This window comes from Acanthopagrus latus, chromosome 13, assembly GCF_904848185.1.
Source record: "Acanthopagrus latus isolate v.2019 chromosome 13, fAcaLat1.1, whole genome shotgun sequence".
NCBI classification, from domain to species: Eukaryota; Metazoa; Chordata; class Actinopteri; order Spariformes; family Sparidae; genus Acanthopagrus; species Acanthopagrus latus.
In genome coordinates this window covers 17006380-17025783 of record NC_051051.1, presented here as the reverse complement: position 1 = coordinate 17025783, position 19404 = coordinate 17006380, and the positions used below count along the sequence as shown (strand labels likewise).

The 19404-nt window shown below is 40.2% G+C and overlaps 1 protein-coding gene and 1 long non-coding RNA gene across 6 annotated transcripts; one reads left to right on the top strand and one right to left on the bottom strand.

The window, feature by feature from the left end:
- The first annotated feature begins 2947 nt into the window (after nucleotides 1–2947).
- LOC119031858 lies at nucleotides 2948–4837 on the top strand. The gene is made up of 4 exons (XR_005078724.1): nucleotides 2948–3133; nucleotides 4018–4141; nucleotides 4296–4442; nucleotides 4696–4837. It is a non-coding gene; the product is annotated as an uncharacterized LOC119031858 (long non-coding RNA).
- A 40-nt stretch (nucleotides 4838–4877) lies between these two features.
- Nucleotides 4878–18866, bottom strand: LOC119031857. Of its 5 annotated transcripts, none has more exons than XR_005078723.1 (4): nucleotides 6814–7490; nucleotides 6506–6575; nucleotides 6256–6415; nucleotides 4878–5014 (listed from the first exon to the last, which is right to left on the bottom strand). XR_005078723.1 is itself a non-coding variant. In XM_037120616.1 (4 exons), exons 3-4 carry the CDS (start codon nucleotides 6370–6372, stop codon nucleotides 5539–5541), a joined length of 744 nt encoding a protein of 247 aa, XP_036976511.1. In that variant the 5' UTR covers nucleotides 6373–6415; nucleotides 6506–6575; nucleotides 18491–18866; the 3' UTR covers nucleotides 5296–5538. The 5 variants fall into 5 exon arrangements, 4 of the variants coding, with proteins under 4 accessions (XP_036976511.1, XP_036976509.1, XP_036976512.1 ...); XM_037120616.1 differs by lacking the exons at nucleotides 4878–5014; nucleotides 6814–7490 and adding exons at nucleotides 5296–6165; nucleotides 18491–18866; XM_037120614.1 differs by lacking the exon at nucleotides 4878–5014 and adding an exon at nucleotides 5296–6165 and having other exon boundaries at nucleotides 6814–7477.
- Between the last annotated feature and the right edge of the window lie 538 nt (nucleotides 18867–19404).

The window sequence follows — 19404 nt, the reverse complement described above, 5'->3', positions numbered from 1 at the left end:
GCAGACCTAGTGTCAAAATGTTAGCCTGCATTCACTTCACCTATCACTATCATTGTCACCCCCTTCATCTGACCTATGACTTACAGCAAAAAAATAAAAATAAAAATCTTCCAGCAAGCATGAGGCATGCAGCAATTGCATTTACCCAAATATGTATTTGGAAAAGCAAATAAATGTATTTAGTTGACAGTGGACAGACTGGTATTCATTACTGTGCTTAGATACATACAGTAACAAGCAGGCTTATCCTGCTCACACTCTATTATGCTAACTGTCACACAGTAAGTGCTATATTCATGTTGCAGAAAACCCAGTTAGAGGCCCATGATAGACATTTAAGCACTTGAGAAAAGTCTTGCCGTCTACCTTCAAACTCCCAGTTGGAGGGCATCTCTTCTCTCACATTCTCCTCTCTATATTCAACCTAATTAATGTCAAAATGGACGGAAACAATTAGGAATCTGTCTCCAAAAGTTGTTGATTTCTTTTTCATTCTACTCATTTCATCTCACTGAGGCAAGCGGAAACTCTTAATGGCTGGTAAACATCTTTTGATTGTCTCATTGTCTCTCAGGACTGAGTGTACTGTAGCTAAGTGGAGAGGGGAGAAGGGGAGGAATAAATCAGTGTTTATCAAAACCAAAGAGAAGAAGAACTGAGAAGATGTGTCAGAGCTGAAAGCTATTAGCTGCTGCTGCTGGCTGCCAACCTTCTGCTACAGCAGCAAATCTTCAAAAGTCTTAGCACCACCTACAGGTGACACTGTATAAAATGTGCCATGTTCCGCTTCCCCTATCTGTACAATGTGGTTACCATGGAATTTTACAATAAAAGAGATGTGGCAGTTAGTAAGTAGAGGTGCCATGCTGGTTTGAATGAAAACATTTGCTAAACTTTTTACCAAGTTAACAGAACTCATGAGATATGAACCAATAAAACCTGTGCTGAATGAAAGTGGACTGCAGCTTCCTCCACACATATTCAGATGAAACAGCTTTTTCCAGATTCACAATTAGATTTCCACATTTCCATTTCACTCTCTCTGCGAAGTCAGGCACCAGTGATGATAAGACACTTGCCACGAGTTGAGCCTCAAATCCTAAAAGGAAATTAAATGATGCGACTAGGTAAAATTACAAAAGAAAGGCATTTAGGTATTGCTATTTCAGTCAAAGCATTTGCTATCTTGACTGTGCAGTTCGGTTTTTCCTCTTTTTCTATTATTATTATTTTTTAAACATGGTAAGCTTTGACTACCTGAGAGTATGTAAACGGGTCATGTTCTTGGGAAGTGGTTCTTTTTTTTTTGTTATTTCTTTTTTTACTTTATGTCTGTGAAAGTTTGATATACAGTTTTCAAGTGAAACCATGGGTGGGCAAATTAAGAAATCATAATTAATGTCACTGATTAGGGTAAATGACAGCTTCAACATAAATTGAAATTAATGATAAAAGAAAGCTTTTTTTATGGAAGGAATTAGTACTTAGATCACATGATTGTGAGAAAACTGCAGCCTGTGACTTTGTGATTTATATACTTAATTGTTATTGTTCTTTCAATTTATGAACAGATGATTGTATTCTCCATCACAGCACTGTTGTTTTTGGTGTCACAATGAAGAAACAGCTGAGAGGGGAAAAACACATTATACTATGGCTGCATTATGTTCACACTGCAGGCCTTCACACACAAACACAACAAACATATTCTAAACAAGGTTTTTATAAACATTCATTCTTAAAGGGGACATATCATGCAAAACCCACTTTTTCCTTGCTTTACTGTGTATAATTGCATATCCGGAGTGCGTCCCGACCCCTTAAGAGTGATTTAGGACCTCTACGTCAATGTTTTGTAAACAGGCGGAGTCAGGAAATGTGTCTCTAAAAGAGCCAATTTGATTTCACCCGCACGCTTACGTAACAGTGCGGGTGATTTGAATGCTCCCGCCCTCACGCTCGATATCTCCTCCCATATTACTCCGGCTACCTGAAGGAGGATCCGCCATTTTCTCGCTTCACTTGTATGCCACAGCCTGACCACAACCATGTGCAACCCGAAAGCCAAGCACTCCTGCTCTGTCGTCGGATGCACGGACACTCATGTTTCCCTACATCGCCTCCCTACCAAAGAGGATATCAGAGCGAAGTGGCTAAATTTCATTTTTCAGGGAAACATCCCAGCTTCACTGAGCAAAAACGTTGTTGTCTGTGCCAATCACTTCACACCGGACTGTTTCAGCCATAGACATATAAAGAGTAGACGCCGCAACGGCTGCCGGGCAGGGAGAAATGCGGCGGCCATCTTGGGGCGGTCATTCTACTCCGAGTTGAATGAATGTAGGCTACTAAGAAGAACGAAGAAAGAGGCATTCCACTTCCTTCCCGTCCCCATTTGTTATCCAGGTTTTGTTTTAGTCACTCATGATTCTCTCTCTCTCATTTCTCACTCATTGACCTGATATGAGTTATATTGATACTCTATATATGATATATATATATATATATATATATATATATATATATATATATATATATATATATATATATATTCATATTCTCTGATATATAAATCTATCTATCTATCCATATATATATATATATATATATATATATATATATATATATATATATATATATGTGTGTGTGTGTGTGTATATATAGAGAGAGAGCCTATATGATTTCTGTTGTGTTTATAGTGTTTGCAAAATACCTATCATACATAACATATACATCAGAATATTCTATTACTGTTAATCCATTTATAATGAATAAAATACGCCGGCCCATGTGTCCTGTGTCATACCTATAATGTATGACGTTTACAGCAAAAAAAAAAAAAAAAAACGCGTGAAAATCAGTTTCTATATCAGAGTTACGATTGATTAAATGCGCTGACACCTAATCGCGCCTGCTGAACAGATTACACTGAGTGGAACGGGTGACCGCCCCAAGATGGCCGCCCCAATTCTCATCAGCGCCAACAGGCAGCAGCGTTCGACGAGGCGTCTACTCTTTATATGTCTATGGTTTCAGCAACCAGGGTCAGTATCAGACTGGACTGGCAACGAGATTTTTCTTCAAAGATGGATCAATACCCACTGTCCGTGTCAACGCCACGGAAGAAGAAACTGTAAGTATTTTTAAAAACAGTGTTGTTTGTGTTACTTTGGCTGTTTAGCACATGAGCTAACGCTAACGGATGATGTAAATATGAGGCTGAGCTAACGTTACAACAGTGGGCCTACTGGTTTTAGGATTCACGGTAATGTTAATGTTGCCTAACCTTAATTTGTCATATCAGCACTCATGACAGTGAACTGAGAAATTGAATTGGGATATTGAGATTTGATCGCTTCTAACCGGCCGGTGAACCACTAAAATGTTGTCCGCGGACGACGAGCTAGCTAGCGCTGCTCGGCCGTGAACATGACGATGGCTAGCTAGCGCTGTTCACGGCCGAGCAGCGCTAGCTAGTGTGTCCGCGAACAACTTCACAGTTACTACAGCTACTGTTCCGACATGAACACGCACGGGAAACCGTCTCCTCCATTCGGTATGAAATGCTCTGTCTTTCACGGCCAGTGAGCTACGTTACGTCAATTAGCATGTTGTGCTAAAGGCTAAAGGACAGTGTGTTAGATGCCCAGGAGCACCTAACTATGTGTGTAGTGTTAGCTGCTGGTACGAGAGACCCGATCTGACAGTACCAAAACTTTATCTGCAGTCAAGCAATCATTACTTTGCTTTGGAGCCTGAGACAGGGGTTACCTGTCTGCTGTGCTACGATTAACGTTAGTTATATGAAGGCATAGACACAGAAAATGGACACTATGTATTGCTCACTTACTAAATCTAATGTGAAATGAAGAATTTGCATGGGTTTGCTCGGATTATGATTTGCCAGAATTTGCCTTATCAAATGGATTTTTTTAAATCATCATTTCTGTCTACATAGCTTTGTTTTATGTAACATGAGAAACAGACACATAACATATTCCTTCCTTTTGTGTTTAGCCAAGCACATCTGTACAGCAGTCTGTAGTGCATCATGTTGCCTGCCAGACAGACCAACCAGTGAAATGCACGGTTGGCACACAGCTTTCCATGAGAACTCGCCGGCCTCACTTCAGAGGCACAGGTTTGTTGCACGAAAGCATATGGTGTAAAGTTAGTCACTATGTTACTCTAATATGTAATTTTGTTTTACTCTGTTATGAATATGGATTGGTGGACAGCTGATTATAGTTTAGTGTGTATACTATGATTTTTAAAGTACTGTTTTTCCACCCAAGACTCTACCTGGCTGCCCTGCATTACAATGAAAATACTGACTGACCACAGGCAACATCTACAGGTGTAGAGCTTCTGTACAGTCAACTTCCCCAAATCTAAGCATGGAGAATGAACTGCAAAGCCTGTGAAAGCAGAGCCAACATTCCGTAAGTTTTACAATCTTTTATTTGAACCCCACGAATAAAAAATAAATATGGACACACAGGCAATAACACAAACGGTTGAAAATAAACACAAATGAAATCTGAATAATTTTTTTGATGGTTTTCAAAATAATAAATAAGGAGAATGTATGAATTAGGAGAAATACAAAGAGACACTTGACAACACTGCAGCACAAGGCTATTTGGTTCTAGTGCATTTTCTTGTAAACATTAATTTTTGTTTATTGCACTGCAGACTACGTTGATGCACTGTTGGACCTGATCTTCAAGAAGGTTTTCCAGGACCCTGGCCCATATGTGAACAAGGTGCTGAAACTTACAATCCCTGAAGACCTCTCGGCTCAGTATGAAAGACCCAACAAGCTGGACGTTATAGCCAGTTACGTGCCAAGGTTCAATCAAGGACAGGACTGAACCTAAACATACGGTCCTTCAGCGTCAGGGAACTCTGCATGAATCCTCAGCACCACACAGGCAGACAGCACAGCTCTCACTCTCCGCCCCAGAAAGCACCAGCTTACAATTTTTTTCTGTAGGCTAGGTATCTATATTGGCTGGACACAATTCAGTAGAAAGTCAGCACTGAATGTTCACATCCATGGCAACTGGCAAGTTTAAGTGTTCCACTTTAGATATTTATTTTGTATGTCTACAATTGTTTCTTGCAATAAAACATCTCTCCCAACTGTTCTGTGTGTTTTCATTGTTTCATATGTAGTTTTCGTGTTACCAAGTAAAAGATGGTAAAGATTCAAGATTCAAGATTCAAGAGTTTTTATTATCATTGGACATTCACATGTCAATCAATGAAATTGTCTTTGCAACCCCCGCGCATAAGGTAATAAAATAGTAAAAATATAGAAGAGCATGCAATAAAAATAGAAATATTTCTAAATATAATAAGAAAAGAGGAAGAGAGTATGTACATCAGAACTGTAGTATGTACATAAGAACTGTAGTATATACATATGTATACGATTGGTGCGGTTGGGTGGTAATATATACATTAACAGTAAGGTACCGTTAATTAGTCCGTTGGACATAAAAAAAAAGTGCAGTGTGCGTTCAGCAGCTTAGTCTATTGTCCTGCAGTGCAGGGGGTGATAGCTTTGACAGCTCTTGGAAAGAAGCTGTCCCTCAGTCTGTTGGTGGTGGTGCGGATATTCCTGTACCGCTTTCCTGATGGAAGCGGTACGAACAGTCTGTGGCCCGGGTGGCTGGGGTCCGTGGCGATGGCTCTTGCTCTCCTCTTGACTCGGTCTCCGTATATAGAGTCCAAGTCAGGGAGGGGGCAGCCCACGATGCCCTGTGCAGTTTTAACCACCCGTGCCAGTTGTTTCCTCTCCTGTGCCGTGCAGCTGCCATACCACACGGTCACACTGAGGCAGAGGATGCTTTCTATTGTCGCTCTGTAGAAGTTCACGAGCAGACGAGAGGAGAGTCCAGCCCGTTTCAGTTTCCTGAGGAAGAAGAGCCTTTGTTGGGCCTTCTTCACCAGGCGGCAGGTGTTCAGGGACCAGGAGAGATCAGATGTGATGTGGAGGCCCAGGAACTTGATGTTGTCCACACGCTCCACCACTTCTCCGTCCATGAGGAGGGGGGCGTGCTCAGTCTTCCTGGACCTCCTGAAGTCCACGATGACCTCCTTGGTCTTTCCTGTGTTCAGCACCAAGTTGTTGGCTGAACACCACCACCACCAGATAAACTATAAGCAATGTAAGACAGAGGAAGCAGTTATGTACTTCATAACACTTTTGCAATAAATTAATAATATTTATGGGCCTAAAAAGCTTACTGCACTATTCCCCTCGGACGTAAAGGTCCGTAGTCTGCCCAATAAATGTTCAGTGCATTCTGCAGTGAAAACACATTCAGGCAGACAGGTACTGGGCCAGGATGGTCCAGCATGCATGATGGTTGCTCAGGAAGCTGCTGTAACTTAGTCTTCATGTAACCTAGAAGTTATGAAAGGTAAGTGAGTGACAATGGATTAAAGAAAAGAGACTGCAAAATAACAACCTTGTTTGCCCAGTGTTCACACTTACCTGTGGTATTTCAATACAGCAGATATTCTCGGGCTCTGTAGGCACTTGTTCACAACTGCCACAGGAACGCCTGTTTTTAAGCAGAATTTATATCATTCATTGGAAACTACATAGCCAATCAATCACATTGCGTTGTTTCTTTTGTAATATTTAAAGTTTATAAACTGTTGGTACCGGTTCAAAAACAATACTGCTGGTAGAGAGGTGACGGGAGGCAACTGTGGCTTATTGAAAACTACAGTTGTTGGACATTGCTAGCTAATTACAGGTCGTCCATGCAAATAAGAGCAGGTTCTCAATTGACTTACCTGGCCACATAAAGGTAAATAATGATACGGGGTTACGCCTTTCTTTCGTAATGGCAATTGCTAAATTGCATCCGAGTTACTGCAACTGCAGAGCAGTAAACGCCAGTCGAGGTTTGGCTAAGCTTTGTTATGTAAACACTCGAGGCAGGAGAAGGGGGTTGTGATCTTAACAGCGCGGGGCAGATGGCTACTAAGCCCGTAAAACTTTCGTTTGTCTATGCAGTAACAAGTAACAAGTAATGTCGAGGTAGACAAAAAAACTGCTGAACTACTTCTGGAGCCTCCTGTTCTGGGTCGGACTCCGGCTCGAACATGTACGGTTGCACCGCAGTTTGTTGTCCGGTGGCCATTTCTTCCGGTAACTCAGCCGTTGCCATGGTCACACAATGCCGCCCTCACCTCTTCCGCAGGCAGGGAGAGGTGGGCGGTGCAAATACATCTTTGGGCGGTGCACGTAGTAGCTCATTAGCATTTAAAGCAGGGGTCTCAAACTCAATTTACCTGGGGGCCACTGGAGGCAGAGTCTGTGTGAGGCTGGGCCGCATCAGGTTTTCCACAAGAAAAGCCCTGATAAAAACATTCCAATGTTCTCAAATGTCTTTATTTTTATTTTTAACACAAAATAAGATGAAAAAAAATAAACAAATGAAGAATTAAAAAGAAAATAAATAAATCAATCAGTGATAAATAAATAAAATGTCGTATTCGTAAAATGTCATGTCTTATGACATGAAGAACATTTTTTATGTCATATTAAAATTTTGATATATGGTGTCATTATTATATATTTATATATTAAATATAATAATAATAACCACAATAATAATAATATGTATAAAATAATAATAATAATAATAATAATAATAATACAGCAGATATAGAAGACTTAAGAAACATATAGCTGCTGACTAGAGAAATCTAATTATTATTATTCAGATTCAAATGTCTGTATTAACAGTTCTTTAACCTTTAACTTTCTGAACAACAATGGAACGTATAATTCCACTTGGTGTCACCGTCGCGTTGACGTTTCAGTTTCAGTGTTTAGCCGACACACGGAGAACGTCATTTTTGCAATGTGTGTTATTTCCGCCGGCGCCAGATCGGCTTGGGGTCCTGCGCTTGCATATGACGTCAAGCACGGCACAGTTTGTGATTGGTTGAAGGTCAGAAACCATGGAAACACAAAGTGTTTGTGGTGCCCAACAATGTTGAATATAGTTTAACATTAAATTAAATAAATTAAAAGTTATTAATAAAGTTCGGCTCGTGGCTAGCATGGAGCTAGCGCTAACAATAGAGGGTGATATGTATCTTTCCGTTAGGATTATCAACTAGTTTATTTACGGCCCGGCCTCGTTCCTCTACCAACAACGAACAATGGAGACACGGAGAAGACATTTGTTGGAACTGGAACTGATCGACATTTTTATTGTAAATATTGAGACGAGAACTAAAGAGGAGACGAGTGGCGACGTTATTGTTGTGGAAGGAATACGGCCGGCAAATCGGGATTCCAGAAATGAGGTAACTCTAGCGGACCAATCAGAGCGATGCGGTCTCCGTGAGCTCTCTGTTGTTTGGGGAGGTTCTCGTAAGCTGACAGAGAGGGGGTCGGAGAGGGTACGCCATGACGCAGAGGGCTCTGCGTCGTTGCATACCGACGGATACAGAGAAGCATAAATCAGGACAGCATTCATATCAAACCCGCGGGCCGCACTAACATTAAACTTTCATATGAAGGCGGGGGCCACAAACTATCGTCCTGCGGGCCGCAGTTGGCCCGCGGGCCGCGAGCTTGAGACCCCTGATTTAAAGGGAGAGGCACTGAAACCGGCCGCCTGGAGGAGGGCTGTGGAACTGGTGTTTCAAGAACCTTGCTGTGCTCAAACCTTAAGCTTTTTCGACCAAAGCATGTTACTAATATTCCATTTAGACATCAGGGAACCATGTCAGGAAGCAGAAATGAGCATAATATGTCACCTTCAATGCTTCTTAAGTAATATGTACCTTGGTTTAGATGACCATTATTGTCCTCACAGTGTCTTCCTTGGACTCCAGTGTACCAACAAGTTAAAAAATATGACACAATGTGACATGAAGGCACCAAAATCACAAGTATTAAATGATAAAAAAAATAAAAAAAACTTGTTATGTTGACTTGTAGCAAGCATTTTGTCAGTGCTGACAGTGCGAGACATAGAGGAAGGTACTGTAGCGAGCTTTTAAAGTGAAAGTGAAAGCTTATTTCCATTCTTCAGCAAAACTATCAAATGGAATTATTTGCAATTTGAAAAATGAAATACCAGGGGTGAGCAAACTACACAGTAAAGAGGCAAAGGAAAGTTTGAGGAACTATTGTTACTGTCCATTCATTGACATAAAAAATGGCAATGTGTCTCCACTTCTCCCCACTGTACAAAAGCTAAGTTAAAATATCCCAGACAGAAGTCCTCTGACTCTCTTTTATTGCATTACCAAAAAAAAAGGACACTTGAACATAATCAACGTCATAACAAAAAACATCTATGAAAAAGATGTATTTGACTTGAACTTGAATTTGTTTGTCCCGTCTGCTAACATAGAGGGGAAGGATTAATGACCCATCTTACCTGATCTCATATCCATGGTCTGTTGCCCTACACTTCCTAGTTTGAGGCTCAACTACCTTCTCTAGCATCACTTCTTGAACCTCCCCTCTTGTGTAGCAGTATAAGAGCAAGAAACATCTAAGCCATGGGGCTGGTTGGATGGGTCATCGTGGTGAATGTTATGCTGCCTGTAACATAATCCAGCATGCCCGGTTTGGTGGTGGATCAGTGATGGTCTGGGGTTATCCTCTGGGGAGGTGAAACCCTCAGAGCGACTATCAGACCCTATGCTCACATGATGGGCCCTGGGTACCTCCTGGTGCCGGACAATGCCCGGTCTCATGTGGCCAGAGTGTGAAGGCAGTTCCCCAATAGCAGTGGTGTTTGATGCAATTGACTGGACGTTATGTATCAGTGCATTCGATGCGGCCAAGTACTGCCACCGACTGTCCAGGAGGCTGACTGATCTGGTCTGGGAGCAGATACCTGAGGACCTGAGGAGGAGTGCATACAGGCACACTGGGGTCACTACTGACTCACATTATGAGTTGCTGTGATACAATTCACACAAGTTGGATAAGCCCGTGATTTTTTTTTTTTTTTTTACTTGGTGTGATTTTGAATCCAGCCCTCAAATGGGTTGATGATTTTGGTTTCCACTAACTGTTGTCAATTAATTCTCAACAAAAATAAACCTGTTATATCAGTAAAGATGTTCAAATCGAATAATTTGTTCATCAGGATCTGATGTGACGTGTTCCCTTAGAGGGGTCATTTTGTTGTTTCATTTTCTGGTGTGACCATGACAGGAGTACATTCTTCTCTTTTGGTTTAAATTGGCAGCCTCCTGCAAGGCTCATCTACTGCACTGCAAGCTAACATATCCTGCACTAGTCTATAAGATTTAGACAAAACTGACCAAGCCTTCAATCCAGGTCCTGGTGAGACAGCAAATAAGCCTGGGGACGCTCTTCCTCTCAACATATGTGGAGAGTCAGTGGGATTAGTAACTGTTATATAATTACTGAAGTTTAAATTTCAATTAAATACAAAAATAAACACAATTAATTATGTTCCCATAACGTGTCATTCAGTAATACTGATGAATACTGCTAGACTGCAGAATATTGACAAGCTAATATGCACCTTTAGTTGCAGTGTTGTGGTCAAATTAGCCTTTTCAACTTGCTGAGCAGTAACAGAGAGAGTCAGACAGTGAGAGAGAGAGAGAGAGAGAGAGACAGAAACAGACTTGATTTGTTTAGGTTGGTTTGACCAGCACACAGTCTCAGGCTGTGTGTTTGCCTCATGGAGAGACATGCCAGAACAGTGAAGCATCTTCCAAGAGGACTCTCCCCCTGAAAATATGATTAACGAGCTGACAGCCATCAACCTTCACAGTCCTCACTGCTTTTATCCAAGGCCAATAAATGTGCTTTGAGCAACAAATACAACGTCTTAGAAATGGTGACACTCCCAGTGTAAATCCAAAAAAGAAATTTCAACAGCTGTCTTTTGTGTGCGAATGTATTTTTATAATATCAAAGAGAGCTACCCTCTGGGCCAAAATTGCTGCAGTGATACAATTCCAAAGCAGAGCTCATGTATACAGGAATACACATATGCAAATAAAAATATTTGAGGGGTTTCAATTGCATAAGGCTGAAAACTAGCTATGGCATAAGGCATAATTATGTCAAGATTAACTATTCTAAACCATCTGAAAGAAAGCTGAGCTCTTGAGCTTTTTTTTTCATAGGTAATGTATTATTGAAGAAGCTTATTGGATTTTATTTAATTGAGAGGAGTTTTGCTTTAACCATTACTCTTGGAGCTTAGCTAAATTCCATCATTTTCTAGCTTTTAAGTTCTACCACAGACGATAAATGCATTCAATCGAGTTTTTTATGGGTTGGCCACATAAGACATTAACAAAATAAAGTATTCATTGAAGCTTATGGCCAACACAATTTTTACTCGCTGAATTAGGAAGATGAAGTAAGTTCACAACCAAACTGACTGCCTTTTATCAGTCCATAAATTAGCAGTGCATATCTAGAGAGCAACATGTACCCAGTCATCTGTATCATGTAAGTGGTGTTTTTTTTGTAATACTCATCTTGATTACAAGAGGCATTGCACCACTACCTCATGTTCTTAATAGGATTTAAAGCATTCATGTTTTCTCCAAGGGGTGTTTTAATTTCTCCCTAAACACACTAAACTAAACACAAGATGCATCTATTGAGTTTTAGCTGGTTGTGTAACACTGCTGTCATGCCTTTCCTTTGGTGAGGAATGTGTTATAATTTTTGCTAATCTGCCATGAGTGTCACGAGTGGAGAATTGTGTATCATCAGCAAGATGGATCAAGCAGTCAAATCTAATGGCCTCATTCTGATAGACCCTTTTCATGTGACATCATAGTTTATGGTTATAATGGTTACTGTCCGTTGCCCCAGTTAGAGTTCAGTAGTTTTGTGTTTTCTTATGTATGTTTAAAGTGCCGTTTTAACACCAACAATAGTAGTTACCAGGGGGCTCCAGTAGGTGTACAATGAATGAGCTGCATTGCATTGGCTTTGTCCTTTCAGTCACTAGGAAAGTTTGTGTTTGTGTTCCATGTGAGGTCCTCATAATAACTGTTAATGGCCTGTGAGTTATTGTGTTCCTAATTTATTTTTCCCCCTTGGTTTCATGAAAACATTCTCCCAAAAAAAAATTGTTTCCACACCCATTTGGTATAGACCTTTCATGTTTGGTGAGGAACTTTCCTTTTGAGTTTCAGAGGTGCATCTTGGGCTAAGGCATGGATTCCAAGGAGGGCTGGAGCTGGACACACACACAGCAAATCTCCTTATCACCCTGTGGTTAAATACCTTGGTCAACTATGCATCCGTCGCCATATTGTTTCTGACACCACAACATGCTAGCTAGCCAAATGCTGAGTGTAATTTCTCAGTGTTTCTTTGTCTCTCTGCTTGAATTAACTCTCTTCTTTTCCTCATCCTCCCCAGTGTTGGCTTCTCCCCACCAACCAGCCTCATGCCTGTACACCCATGCTACCAGCCACACTAAATCCCCGAGCTGACCCTGTCAGGACCCTGGCTCCTCTGTGGTTAACCCAGCCAGCCACTACGCATCTCTGCACACTCTGGAGCTTCATGACCTCAAGTAACCCCTCTCATCATGGAGCCCTCTTCACCTGCTTCAACGAGCTTCCCCTGAAATTCACTAGTATCCCTTTGATTGTTGAATAAATCACCTTATAACCTTCAACTGTCTGCTTTTGGGTCCATCTATCAACTTTAAAATTGCCACTGCTTCTCCACAACTCAGTTATTAATCAATCAATTTACTTCCAATCCTGAACCAATTTGATATGCATACATACAGACATTGACAAATTGTATATATCTTATTATAAAAATGATTACACAAACACATGCATACATCTATGAAAACCTCATCCTTGTACCTTTTCTTTTTAACTGGATCATGCTTGGACTAATTATAACCTGTCTGAAGATCACCTTTTAGTAGTTGGTTTCTTGCAGTAATACATTATTTGTGCAGTTTATTCATCCAGCTCAATGAATTTTAACACAGAGAAATTTAAAAACAATAAGCTGGTGTGATCACAATATCTTTATGAACTGCTTTTTTTGTGAGAAAAGTGTAGGTGTTACCACAGACCTCCACACAATAATTTAAATATGTTAAGACCCGTGAGTAGTGGCAAATGTGCAGTGATTTGTGAATCAGAACATGCTTTGCAGGACTTACAGGACTGAGATGCCTCATGACAGTTTGGATTGTACATGTTTCATGTGAGGTTTCCAGCTGATTTTGTGTTCTAATATCACACTTGTACAAATACATTTACATAACCTTTTTCAATATTCACACCATCTATCCTAGCTTGATAATTTGAATTACAATTTTCAAACAACATGATCTTTGTTTTGCTTAAATGTAATGAAGATTCATTACTGTCAAACCACCTTTTTTAATTTCCTCATTTCAGCTGTGATTAACTTCAGAATCTGTTGTAAATCCTCTCCAGTCATCCACTAATAACACAAACTTTACATTCATGAACAACCTCTATGATTTCGCTCTCTTCCACTGCTGCAAGAAACATTGAGTTAGAATCACCATTTTTCTCTTTAGATGTCAAAGAATCAGGGATTTTTCCTGCCAACATATTGTCCACATAGTTAATAATCAAGTCATTATCAGTGAAGTACTGATGATAATGAACTTGTCTAGAACCATTTCCAATAGTATTGTTTAATATACTCCATTAACCTATAATAGTGTTAATATTATTATCTAATAGATTGCTATAATATTCCTACCAACTGTCATGATATTAGTTAACTTATTTTTTTAATGTTTTTTATATTTATTTTCTACCTCATCTCTATGTTTTATAAATTCTCTATGAAGTGTATTTTTCTTTTCTGCAAGGATTTCATAACCCCTAAGTGATCCATGGACTGAGTACTTATAATCACTTATACTACTTTTTGAATACAATTTGAATACTCTTAAGAATATTTCACATGCTTTGTCAATATTTGTCTTTATATAATATTTCCCATTTTTGGTTTAGTAATTGTCTAACTGTCCTTACTCATCTGTGTATATATATATATATATATATATATATATATATATATATATATATAGTCCGAGATGGCATTTCATCTTTATAAACTTGAATGCCACTTGACGTTTTTAAGGAGACCCTCAGACAATCTCAAACGACTTTTGTAGCAATAAAACCATGTGTTCTAACAAAACCTTAGAACATTTTCAGTCATGCTTGTGATGCTTTAAGCCAAAACATTTATTTTTTGCTTTTTGTCCCTAAACCTAATCAGATCATAAGCACAGTCTTGCCAACGATAAAGTTGACAGGACATGCACAGTAGAAACTCGAGGAAATCTACCACGGTTTACAGAAATGAATATTGCCAAAATGTATTCTGGAGAGTGAGTTGAGTATTTAATCTGAGCCTCGCTAGCCTTCTGTGTATCAGCCTCTTCTTCTATGTGGCTCCTGCTCCTCAACCCTGTCCAACTGCTGTAAAGCCTCCAACAGCGTCCCGCCATCAATGTCAGGTGCCAGGATGACTCCGGCTCCTCAGCAGATCTCTGCTCCAGTGAGTGTCCATTCGCCATAATCTCTCACACCAAGACCGGATGTCAGCCCCCGGCATGGCTCTCACCATCTTCCCCTGGCCACACACACGCACACGCACGCACGCACGCACGCACGCACGCACGCACACACACACACACACACACACACACACACACACACACACACACACACACACACACACCGTCCTCCCCTCTCCTCAACCCACTGGGCAGCACACATGAAGGCTCTCCTATGCCTTCCTGGCTCTCTCTCACCTCCTCTGTCTTTTCTTCACAGTCTGTTTATTCAGCAGCTCCTTGGCAACACAATCACAGCTTCACAACCCCCTCTTCTAGCCTGCTCTGCTGGACAAGTAGCCTATTCCTGGAGCCCACCTCTGCTTGAGACAAGTTTCTGATGCACACAGACACACAGCCTCAACCGCACCTAACCTCCTACCATATCATGTTGCCCTCTACAGCATCATTGCTCTTCAGTGTTAACCCTTTGTCACTCCATTTAACACTGTAGGAGAAAACAAGATTTTGTGTACTAGCAAACTCTATTTACTTAAATAATGCTTCACATCTTTTTTTGCTAAATCTACCTCACCAGTGAGAGCAAACAGTAAATTCAACACGTTTATGTTGGAACCAGGACCTTGCGACGTCAGAACGAAAGATTGGTAGGACATGCAGTTCTCTTAAACCAGGAATCTCAAATTCAAATAAGCTTTGGCCACTGTTGTCATCTTGTAGGAGGGCCACTACACCCTTCATGTGCTACAAGAAAGTGCAATATTTGTGAAAATTGTGCTTTTATTTTAATTATCAACTTTAAAGCACAAAAATGCAAAGTGCACTGAAAAAATGCAAACATACAGAAGGAATACTTGTGTATGCACATTAGTTGTTAATAGTGACAACTTTTTCCTTACAAATAACTTAGTTAAACCGTGCACTGGACCGCTGCATTCCAGTTGTTACACTGTGGTTGAGCTTACACCAATTATATTGCTATGCAGAGTTGAAAGCTGTTTGGTATTTTAGTATAATATTAAGGCACTTTTTGAAACTGTTTACTTAAGTATAAACAATGGCAAATGACTTCAAACAACATATGTTCGCATTCAAGAACACATCAAGCAGTTATAGGCTGTATGACTTTTGTCAGTCAATTGCAAAGGAGCAATAACATTGTTATGACCATGGCATGACCATATATATATATATATATATATATATATATATATATATATATATATATATATATATATATATATATATATATATATATATATATATATATATATATATATATATATATACATATAGATACATATAGATATAGATATATATGTATACATACGCCTCCCAAACACTGTGCCAGTAACATAAAGGGCTAACATATCATTGTACAACAAAATAGTCTCAGATTTAATTAAAATTAAAGATCAGTTCCCTTGATTTAAAAAAGAAGTTACATTTTAGAGATGTCAAGATGACAGTAAGCAGGCCTGATCCAGACCATCTCAGTGGATAGGTGATTTCACAATGTTGACCACATGTTTATTTTTGTTACCATGATGATGAAGGTCCGCTGACTATGGATGATAGCCAAGGTCACCCTGAACTTGCTTACCAGAGAAATTAATGAGGACTGGATTGTTTAACAGTTGCTTTGGAGGAACAGCTCATTGTGTGTTGTGGTTCCTCGTTATCACCTGCAGATTGGTCCTTGGCTCATGCACTTCACCCAAATTGAAAGTCTTAAGTTGGGTTATTTGTGTGAAGACTGAAGCAACGGGGTCGGTATCATCCTTGTACTATGATGCAGCTATGCCAGGTTATTTATTTCATGAATCAGCAACCAACAACAACAATAAATACCAGTCCTCTGGACAATGACAGGCTTCTCATGTCCGGTCACTGTGTTTATCTTTCTGCCTTTGGGGAGCACTTCATGAAACTCACTCTAAAAGTACCATTATTATGACTATCGGATGCATGTTGTTTCACATTTCCAGGTTTATTTTTTCTGCTACTTGGGGCAGTTATTTATGTTTGTGTCTGGGCTGTATGGAAGTCAAACAGCAGACTCTTTAAATTTGTCAGATGCTGTGTTACAGTATACTCTCATAGCAGGATAACACACTGAAAATGTTCCAAGTCAAGCTACAACTGAAACTGTTTTAGACTAGATTATGTTACTTAACTTCAGTATTATATGGACATTTAGGGAAAAAAATGAATCCAAAAATCTGAAACACAACAATATAGTATTGAAGCAGAGGTTGCACGAATTGAGATAGCAGTACAGTAGAGTCTATCTTTATTCATAATGAATTATGTTATGAACACTGTCATGCTCATGCAAATGTCATTCCACATACTTATGAACCTAAGACAGCAAAAATAGCACTGCAGTGCTGGTGACATGTAGCGTGCTGGCCTTATAGGCCACCTCACCCAGGTGGCACATAAGCCCAGCACCCAGCACCCACAGTACTGCTGACACAGCACCAAACCAATTGTCCATCTCATGCCCCATTTTCCCATTGCAAGAGATACTTAAACTCTTTAACCCCTGTTTCTCCAGTGCTCTCCAGCAGAGATCCATGGCCTTACAGTACTCCTAAAGGGACATGGTCGTAGCCCTTCTCCAAGTCCATGAAACATGTTGACCACTTGGGCAAAATCCCATAAGCCCCCCAGCAAGACTGAAAGGGTTAAAAGTTGAACCATTGTTCTACAACCAGGACATAATCTGGTTTGTTCCTCCTGAATCTGTTCAACTACTGGCTGAAGCTTCCTGTCTGGCACCCTGGAATAAACTTTCTCAGGCAGTCTGAGCAGTGTGGTACCCTGATAATTGAAACACACTTTCCTGGCTCCTTTCTTGAATATGGGAACCATCAATCTAGTCTGCTGATCCAAAGGTACTTTCAGACCTCCACTCAACACTGGAGAGGCATGTCAGCCAAGACAGACCAACAATGTCAAGAGCTTTCAGCATCTCAGTACAAATCTCATCCATCCCTGGTGCCTTGCTGCTGAGGAGCTTCTTGAATACCCTAACCGGTGGTATGACTAGTGTATGGCAAGTGCTCCTCAGAGTCTTCAGACTCTGCCTCCACTGTAGAGGATGTGTTAGCCGGGTTCTGGAGCTCCTCAAAGTGCTATTTTGACTGCCTGACAATATCCTCAGTCTTGGTAAGCAGTTCTGATACCCTGCTGAACACAGCCCTGGCTAAACCCTGCTTTCCATTCCTCAGTTGTCAGATTGTTTGCCATGGCCTATCCAAAACTCCTCTCACACCTGGGTTTTGATTCAGCAACTGCCAAGGCTGCAGCCCTTCTCGCCACCTGGGACCTGTCAGCTGCTTCAGAAGACCTCTGGGCCAACCAAGCCCAAAATGCTTGCCTCTCAGCTTGACGGTCTCCCTCACCTCTGGTGTCTAGTGGTTATTGGGTTGCCACCACACCAGGCACCAATAGGGTTCAAAGGTAGGGCAGGTTTTTGTTATTAGCAATGAATTATTACTAATAGTAATTAGCAAAAAAAAAAAACAAAAACAAAAAAAAACAAAAAAAAAAGTACTAATATATTATTACATATTTGATTTAATTTAATTAAATGAATAATAAAGTAAATTAATCCAAGCACTGACAATCACAACCAGGTATTTATCACAAATATATATGCACAAATAATCACAAAAAAGTGTGCTGTTTATATGATAGAGTTTGAGTTGTTTAGCAAATACCATACCATACTTCAATCAACAAAAGTAAGTTACTCAACTACAGCAGCTAAACTATGAAACCAAAACACTATGTGATTACAATGAACATATCACAGTACATACAACTGAAATCAACTTCTTTGTCTTTGGAGTCTATGCCAGTGATTGATTCTGTTGAGTCAAGCTTACAAATTGACGGTGCAGTATGCCGCTCTCTCTCGTTAAAAGTCAGCCTCGTCCACCTGTAGTCAGTCAGTCTCTTTCCCTGCAATCAGTTCCAACAAAAAGTTATTTCCTTATTTAGAATAAAAACATGAGTGTTTTAAGTAAATGGATGTGTTGGTCAACACAGAAAAAATAGCCTTAACATGAGAAGATTGTGTCATTTTAGCACAATTTGAGCAAATTACCCTTGTGCGACATTTGTCATAAATTAGGGCTGTCAAAGTTAACATATAAACACAAATTCCTCTTAACCCCATTCATTTTTTGACAAGTGATTAACGTATGCACGTTATGACCCTTTATGGCAGCAGAAACAAACCTCCTTGAGCCGAAATGGATAAAGAAAACAGTCTTTTGAATGGCAGGTTCAGCTTCAAAGCCCTACCAGATGGTTCAACAAGAACAAAGTTATTTGTATTTACTGTTGATGTGAACTGAGTTACCACCGGAGTACGTCAATACTCAAATACCACTTGTTGGCCGAGCACACAGCGGATGCAGAGAGCATCCTCCCCCTCACCAATGGTGGACCATGCTGGATAGTTTGTAATAGAGATAAAAATTGCCCTGTTTTGCTTCCAGGATATTGTTTGAGCATTAAGTACCTTAACAATTATTCTGAGAGTATTCTGGACAGTATCTGTCATCGTTTTGGATTGTTGCAGTAATAACAAAACTTAAATTTGCATAAAGCAAGCATATTTGTCCACTCCCATATTGATAAGAATATTAAAACCTCTACGCACCCACCCGCCCGCCGGCGGGCGATTGCAGATAACTGACTGTTTTTTACAGTGCGCAGTGACGTATCTCGCTTCAACTTTCATCATTACGGACATACTATACGTCGTTGGAAAGGGTAGAATCTCAGCAATTCA